Here is a 9,237-nt window from a genome sequence, read left to right on the forward strand (position 1 = left end):
TCTAATAGTTGTTTAATTTTCCAAAGTATTATTGGATAGGGGGGTTATAGATATTGGTATACATATGCTGCAAAAACTTAACCACAGGCGAAGAACCGAAATGTGGATTTCTTGCCTTTATCAAATGATGTTTCGTTGCCACCCGTTGCCATGTCAACGTCTGGGAGACGGCCAGCATGGCAACGGAAACTATCATCATAAAATGGTACAGTAGTAGAAATAGCTAGACCAGGAGGGGGCTGGCTCTCCTGGGAAAAGGTCCGCGGAGAGGTCCAATGATTGGTCATGCGGCTCGCTGTCAGGAATAATGGTTGTAGGGTGGTAGAGGGTGCCCAATGCCGTTCTGGTAGTGATGGTGCTGGCGGTGGGCGATGTACTCTGCATAACCCATTGTCATCTTCTCGCTACGGTACCTGGGGAGGAGACAAGATGTGTTGGTGAAGGCTGGCTGACCTTGATGTTAGGAGAGCTAGGATCAGCCACGGTCCGCACCGAAACGCAGGACCTGCTGGGACCCCGCTTACCTCAGACGAGCCAATATGGGTTCAGGATGTCTCAGTCAAAACAAATATCTGAGCATTATTGTTTTCTTCTTCGTATGAGTAATGCATATATTCAGCATTGTCAGTCTCACATTGGACAGTCCAATTTTAAAAAGTAGCAAATGGATACAGTACAAGCATTCTTCTTCCTTGGCAAAACCCGGCTCCTACATTACCCCTAGTGCAACTCCACCGTACACAGATTTGGATGAGTTGGTCTAGCGGGCTACAGGGGTCTGGTAAGCTCAAGTGACATCACTTAAGGCAATGTGTAAAATCAATGGATGGCAGAGGATATAATATAAATACAGCTTTATGTTCAGTTCAATCAATTCTGCTTGGCTGTTAAAACTCTTACATAAACACTTAAATGCATTTACCAGTAACTTTGGTGCCCTCAGGTAAAGTTTTAGGACATTTCCATCATATTTTTGGAGACATGGTTCTCAATGAATGTGTGTGGAAAACAAAGTGTACGTCAGAGACACATAGCAGCGTGCCTGTGGGTAACACAATAAGTGAAATCTTACCTGGTTAACTTAATGGTCTTCCTGAAGTCGTTTGTGATGGGAGCTTTGTAACCTCCCTTTCGTAGTAAGGAATCTATGGTTTGAATGTGGTCCCAACCTTTGTAAAAAATTAAAAATATAGAAATTTTTTAATATCTTTACACATTCCTGAAAATCCAAAATCGGCGCAACATACACCGTCTTCTTAAAGAGCAGATTAGGCTGAAATGCTAGAAATAGAGCTTACCTTGCTCCTTCGCAACCTCTGGTAGGTAGGTGGCGGTGCGCTTTGATCCTTTTTCATTGAAAAACTCTATCCTAATGCCGTGAACACCCACCTAGAATTCAAGGAGGAAACAACATACGTTTAACCTCACACACTGCTCTGTCAAACAAAGTCAAAGTTGTAAAAAGAACAAGCTTCAATCCGATATAGACTACGTTTTTTTTGCGACCGAATGTAATGTTTTTGCATTTGTTCAAATAGGTCACATTTTGTATTTAGCTTTAGTCTTTATGGGGAAAAAGTGAACCTCAAAGAAAATGTGGAGGAGCAGCTGTGTATTAATTGCAGAAAGACCTTTTTTTTTTTTTACAAACCATGTCTTACCTCCCAGTCAAGGTAATCACCGACGTCTTCAAAGTTGGTGAGAAGAGACACTGAGCAGAAGAGGCGAGGCAGCTCATCCCTTGTCATAGGGGGGAAGCGGCTGTCTTTAAGGGCACTGCAGGCATACAAGCACAAAGAAAGCACAACCAGCACCATTACAAAAGCGGTCCAATGGTTTGAACATGCAATGCACTCATAACCTTTTGTTTTTGTTTTAAAACTAAAAAGGGCACATTTCCAACATGTTACGATGGATCACCCATGTCTTTTCTCCACTATATATTTAACCTATGGACACAGAGGTCAGCGTGCTCCAAGCATGGACTCTGACCATGGCTGCGGAGCTGACAGCAGCTCCGTGCCGTCTGTAATGTGTATATTTGTACACAGCGCCAGTCGGAGACTGTGTGTGTTTACATACATTTTACACGTCAGCTGTCTGGCCTCAGGTCAAAAACACTGGTGAAGAAATTCCACACCAGGTATTTGCCGACGGCCATGTGTACACTGAAGACACTCTCGTTCTCGCTCATCCGAGAGATGTAAAGATCGGCGTTTAACCCACCAGCCGAATGAACCACCAACGTGGGTTTAACCCGCCGTGTTACTGTGTTTGTCTGGACGTCCCAAATACAACTACACAAGGACTCTTTATTATCACAGCTTTATACTTTTTGAATAATTAAAAAAACAGATTTACAACAGTCCATACATTACAGTTATGGTTGAGTTGTCGATACATTTCATTTGTGTAACTGTCTGTCCTTTTGATCTCATGAGTGCCAGGTCATGGAGACTAAATTATTTTTGGCATCTTCTATATCATATCAGTGTTGACAACAGATTGTGTCGCTAGCATACTGTAACTGCAGTTTGTCTGACTATTAAAAGACACATATACAGTAAACTGTATCCATTTGTCTAAATAAATGTCAAAGGAAGACAGTTAAAGGAAAAACCTACTTAAAAAGACATTAATAACTTTTGAATATGTTTTTGAAGCCCCAGGACCTGGGATCAATGGAGATACGCGCTCCACACAGCGAGCTACATGAATGAAACAGAACAAAAGTAAATACTATAAGAAACAGAAATTGTGAGTTTTCTTGCACTCATGCACAGGCAAACTATCAGTTGTGGGGGTTATTTACTACTACTAATACTACGACTATTATTATTGGTATAAAGTCACCCTTTTTAGGGGGTCTATATTTGAATATGCTTGTTGTTAATCTACTACTACTTCACTTTTGCAGCAATTGGCTTACAGCTTTGAAACATAGACAAGTGACTTTGCATTGTTGCTTACCTGGTAAGGGTGTACTCCCTGAGTCCTGAGTGCAGATTCATGGCAGAAAATGTACCTATACAACCCCTCAACCGCTTGTCTCTGCCTATTTTCCATGTGACAAACAGCGGGCTGAAAAACAACAAGGAACCATGTTAAAGCAGTTGAACTTTTAATAATGTCCACATCCTTTGTACATTCCTGTAGGATACAAAAGTCGGTTAGTAGCGCGTATCGGTTCATTCTGATGTAGTACGTCACAGCTGCTCTTCACATCTGGTAGGATATGCACGCTTGTTTTCTACACCGTGCTAGATCAGCTTTAATCAAAGACTGCAGGCTTTTGTTCATTGCGTTGGGCCATCTGTCCACCCATGACTTGATCACCTTTAGGAGTTAATGACAATGAATAAGCCAATAGATAATGCATAACAGCATCCAACAGTTCTCCAGCAGAGTAGACGATAGCAATTTGAAGGTATCTTGTTTGGGTTTTGCACAAGTAATGTTCATTGTGTGAATGTCTGGTGGAGCAAATGCAGTTATACCCTTTATAACAGTCTCCTGCTTCAATGCAACAGACAGTGTCTTTATGTTTCCGTTTACTTTCTGCCACTAAACTACAATGATTGTGTATTTTGTGATGTGTTGTCAAGATGCTTCAGATCCACTGTGACCCCGACTTTGCTCAACAGTAAACGGAGGATCTCATTTTGATCTTCACTGCGGAAAGTTAATCCCACTGATTTACCGTCACTTGCTCATCGAAGGTCTTTTTCTCTGATGTCAAGTGATGCCTCGTTCACACTACGCGACTTTAGCCCTGATTTTTCGTCGACAGTTTTTGGAGCTGCGGGACGAAAGCCCCAGATCAGAGGCAAATCTGCCTTCGCTGGGCACTCGCACATTACTTGTGAAGTGTTGAAAGACGCGAGCCGAGAGGCTCGCCGGTGCATCGCAGACACCATCCACATATCCAGCATGATACACATCTGGATCTGTCAAGGAGCTACAGCCAAAGAGAGGCCAAGACACATGACGCATGTTTTACATGAGCAATGCGGACCAAAGTTGACGCTACCTGATCTATATATGGATAATAACTACGCTCATGTAGTGTGAAAAGCACAATGACGTCTAGAACACAGAGCAGCAAGTTGTGTGGACACAAGTCACGTAGTGTGAACTTTGCTTAACATACCATTGCAGGGCTCTACTCTTCTCCCCGCCACCCCTTTAAATGAGCACAATTCCAATTTAAAAAGCATCAGTTAAACATAAATTCCGCATGACACCCTCATATTTCACCATGATGACTTGCGTCGCTGCTTCTTTCTTTGAGAACGAATTGTGAACTGATAATTTAACGGAAACAAGTGTTTTCTTCAAAACTAAGACACGCATGAAAAGTGCAGATATATTTGTGTTACTCGTTTGAATTTTTCTATGTTTTTCCTCAATGGACCAATACGGAGCCTCTGCGTTTTTTGTAGGTGGGACTACTGATACAGCTACTTGGTGACATATTTTTCTCTCTTTCTTCCTTTATTAATGAAAATTAAACCTTGTAAAGAGAAAAAGGAGAAAAAGAGGGAAGAAGGGGGCTTAAGAGTGTTTCCCTGGTGAGACATTTTCAATACCAGAACCAAAACTGTGACACTGGCTCGTATATATATTTTTGGTTTAATCCAATAAGTCTTGAGCCAGAACTCCTACAATGTTAAAAAAAAAGGCTTTGAAAGTCCAATTTTACAAAAAGAAACATACATGAGACATTTCCTCTTTGAACATATTTTACATTTTATTTTTAGCTTCTTCACATATGAAACAACTGTTTTACAAAACTAAAATGTTGATTTCTGACTCAAAGTTCCAGTAATTAAAAAAAAAGTAAATTACAAAGAAAGAAAAAATTACAGCTAAATGCAGGCCATCGGTGCAAATAGTCTCATGAAAAACGATGCGGTGTCTAATGGTCACCGCTGTAGACTTTGATGTCTTACAGGAGTTTCACACAGCAGTTCCTCAGAAAACCTGTGCATGGCAACTGTGCTGTGGCTTCATTATACCTTTCCAGGGACATTTCACCCTCTCCCCAGTAAGGAAAGGCTGGCGTCTTCTGGCGTCGTCAACGGTCGATGTAGAAAGAAGAAAATTGCTAGTGTTCACCAATTGGTAGCAAAATAGACGAGATAACATGCATTAACAAGAAAACACGTTGGCTAACTAGTTTTTAAGCTTTTGAATTGAAATCTTTAACTTTGTTTAGCTTATTAGAGCTACAAAATTCAAGTAGCTTACAATATATGTTAGCAAGCATAACATTATATAGATATCAATTAATATTAAGCAACACAAGACTACATTTGCCTTATTAAGCTATACAACCAGTCACACTAAGTAAGCTAGCTAAATTAGCTGACTAGATATGCCAACATACCTGCAGCAGCGCTAGCTGGCTAGCGTGGTCCGTTGGTCTTCTTGAAGCAAAAAGTTTTAAAATGCCGCAGCTACCGTTGCGCATATATTTAGTCCCAGCGTGTACTCTTTTTTACTAAACAACAACCGGTCGAAACAAACACACACTGCTCGAGGTGATACACAATTGCGATGCGTTTACCATTATGACTTAAAATAAAGAGCCTGTTTACAGGATGCTAGAGCTCCTAAAGAGATTGCAAAATGTTCTCAATTTGAGGCCCCTAGATTATTTACTGGCTAACTTTGCAGGGCACTGTGTCCATGTCAACTGTTGTGGTTGTTCTGAGCGTTTCAATAATTCAATCTGACAAGGCCCCCAAGTGAAGGACACGTCAAGGACACCACAGACCAGAATTTGAGAGTTTCTCAAACTGAAGTTTTGACATTCTTAGTCACGACTGACCGGTTGGCTTTAGACCTTGATTACTATATGGGTACAGTGATGGTGCAATCCATATTGTTCACGCCTGAAGACTGACAGAGTTCAAATATTGCATGATCAGAATTGGTTGTTTATGGTAAAAAATGACGTTCTGAGGCTTTTATGAGTGCTTTCCATGCGTTCCTGCTTAAGAGGATTACACACAATTTACATAGGTCTGACATTGTATTTTTTTCCCCAAACATGTACATAGCAACAAGGTCTTTGTTGAACATAAAGAGGGCCATAATGATGTTAATGATCCGCTATGATCAAAGGGAGCTTTATAGCTCCCTTAATAGCAAATTACTCTTGTATTATTTAGAAAGTCAGCAGCATTAATGTTTATGAAGGCTTAATGATTGGGACCGGGCCATGGAGTATGGGTTTCAAAGTAATTTGTAAACAAACACATCGACACTAGGAGAATACTCCAAGAAAGGATCGAGAAAATATTCTGTGGAGGCTCACATATTTGAGTGTGAGCTTGTGCATTAATTTAAAAGAGGCAGCCATGTAATGAATCCTAAATGAATTTGCAAAAACAGTGTTGGATATGCATTTCTCCAATACCTGACATGTTTTTTTTAGTTAGTCTGGCTGACACCGAAGGCGTGGCGCCTGCATCCAGTCTGTCTGTAACATATCAATTCATTGTTGAATGCTTCTCATAGTTGAATGCTTCTCATAGTTGAATGCGTAAAGCCGTTCGCTGAGGTAATTTTAAAGATAGAGATGTTAGTGTGATAGTTTTTGAAGATACACTTGCATAGTTAAAAAGGGTCCAGTGTGTTGGCTTTTCCTCAAAGGGTTTAACAAGCAAGAAGGTTATCATACTGTGTACATTTCCTTATCTTTGTTATTGAAAAAAAAAATGACATGAGCGAGTGTGTGTTTGTTATTATTTTAAAAGCTCACAGTTGATGCTATTTTTCATCTATTTTTTACATGTCATGCTAACATGTCAACTAACATGCACGAGTTATATAACACATTTTGTTTGCAATCCTTTAAGGATCATTGTTACTGATAATAACAACAATTATCATAGTGTTACTGTAAAGCATGATTGTTGGTTATAGTACCTGCATATACAGTGTGTATGAGGAATTGTTGCCCATAATAGATAGTGATTACCTGCAAATACCCTGAGAGTGTTGGAACGGTTTACATAAATACACACCATTCACAACCCATCATAAGCATCTGGAATATATGAAACGCTGTGCTTTAGTGTCAGCATGGTGAAGTGAAAGAGTGCCTTGCTCTTACATGTGTTACATGACAGTTGAAAGACTCTTTAAAAACACAGTAAAGCAATTCCTTTGACTGTTTTGATCGTACTGGTGCATTTAAACGTGGCCTGTGTCATTTCAAGTGTCTTTTTTCTCATTTCAGGTCAATACACGGGATTAGTGAACTGTAGTTGCAATCCCTTCAGTCGCTCGTAATGCAAGTAAAAACGCCCGCAAAGTAATTTGCTATCACATTACAAGGCTCTAAAAGGTGGGGTCAAAATGTTTCAGTGGAGGGCGCAAGAGTGCGGTTACAGGCAGGGAACATACATGTATTAATCTTAGTGTTAATTTGGTCATAACATACACGAAAACAACCGATTCAATGAATGCTTAAAAACTATACGTTTCTTTGTTATATTTAACAGTGAATTTAGTCTTTTCGGTAAACAGTGGGCATAGGGAATGCCTAGTACTGCATATTACTTAGCAAGAGACACATTTTCTTTGTTGGTTTGAGCTAAACTCGGTTCACGTTAGTGTCCCTTAATTCGACACTTTAACGATACCAAACAACACCAGCTGTTCGCCGCGCGGGTATTATGGTCGGTTATCTCCCCGTGATGCCAGAGAGACTAGGAAGACATATTCTATTAAATTAATTAATTAACGTTACCGCAAGCCCATTGGTGGTCCGTTGCTAAGCTAATGTAGCTTGCAGCTAACAAAGCTAAGCCTGGTATGTGGCAATCCAGAGTTCATCGAGGGCAACAGAAAAGATTAAGAATTATAACGTTAACTTTTTTATGTTTGGTATCCTGGTGGTTGAAGTGGCATATCTTAAAGAGCAAAACTGCTTCAGTCGAAACAAAAAAAAAGATTGTTATCTTTCTCGTTCCACCCTTTCTTTTAGCTTAAGTGTTAGTGGCTAACTAGCGGAGCTAACGTTAGCGGCAAACAGGTTTAACGTCAGCTAGCTAACTGTGTTTTCAGAGTTGGACAAACAAACCGCCAAATGGCTTTCTTCGCCACGTAACATGAGCGACGGAACATCTTAAAGTACATCAGAGTTGTCACAGAGCATCATAATGTCATATATCATTCATTTTAACGTTGGGATAGTCCCGCTGTGGGTTAGTGCCGACAGTCTGTTCGACAGGGCCCCAAATTCCAACTTGGCCAAATAAAGCTCTGATCGCGAGCTTTTCACATCAAATTCATAATAAGTCAAATGTTTTTTCGTTGTGACAGTTTGTGCCCTGGACGCCGAAGCGGCACCCGGAGGCAATCCCGTCAACTGTGCCACAAAAAACATTCGTTTAGAGATTCCACAAGGAGCTTTGAGCATGCAACAAAACAACAAAAGACCAAAATACTCACTAGGGATCGTTTGTAAACCTGGGTGTTCTCGGAGGTTGGTATCCGTACAGATGGCAATAAAGCACGTCAAAACAGAAGCAGCACATCTCCGCTGAGACAACCATTTTCCTGCCTCCACCTCCCGAACCAGGTCCCGAGCTGAGATTCGGGGAGAGGCCGGATGAAGAGTAACCGGCCGGGGACGGGGACAGAGCGTTCGTGCCGCTACTACCACCACTACTACCGCCGCCGCCGCTAACGTTACCCCCGGGTCCCCCCAGGCCGTTGGTTCTGCTCACGTTCGCCACTGCTGCAACGGTGGCTGAGGAGCCAATCCCCAACTCCGAGCCACAATGTCCGGTTCCTGCCAACCCGCTTCCCGCCCCCACCCCGCCGGGACCCCCCGACCCAGGCGATCCCGACAGTTTCTGCTTCTTCACCCCGCAGCACCCGGCCGCCATCTTGGAACAATCTGCACCGACACACCGCTTCCGACCCATAACCGTCACCGCGGGAAGGGTGGGGGGGGACGCCGACCAGACGTAGAAATCCCACTGCGCGGATACGTATGACGGGCAATACTCCACTTTCACTCTTTTATTTTTTTGTCGGGCGACGCAATAACCGATGTGGTGAGAAGACTGCAATGTCACCCTAGCGTAGCCTTTAACAATACGTGACTTTGCTACGCAAAATCCATAGCTGGATAAGCGTGTTTTCCTTGGGTAGTCAGCCAGTCCAGCTTTGGACCACGGTGTTCCAGTGGATCACCGATAACGTCAAGTCCCAGCC

At 41.9% G+C, this 9,237-nt stretch overlaps 1 protein-coding gene across 1 annotated transcript; it reads right to left on the minus strand.

The window, feature by feature from the left end:
- Nucleotides 1-298: 298 nt before the first annotated feature.
- ammecr1 (AMMECR nuclear protein 1) lies at nt 299-8,993 on the minus strand (the record flags this gene model as incomplete). Its single annotated transcript, XM_079214138.1, has 6 exons — nt 8,467-8,993; nt 2,971-3,081; nt 1,662-1,776; nt 1,299-1,389; nt 1,073-1,169; nt 299-413 (listed from the first exon to the last, which is right to left on the minus strand). Exons 1-6 carry the CDS (start codon nt 8,943-8,945, stop codon nt 299-301), a joined length of 1,008 nt encoding a protein of 335 aa, XP_079070264.1. The 5' UTR covers nt 8,946-8,993.
- Between the last annotated feature and the right edge of the window lie 244 nt (nt 8,994-9,237).

The sequence above is a fragment of the Taurulus bubalis genome (assembly GCF_910589615.1).
Source record: "Taurulus bubalis genome assembly, chromosome: 2".
NCBI lineage: Eukaryota > Metazoa > Chordata > Actinopteri > Perciformes > Cottidae > Taurulus > Taurulus bubalis.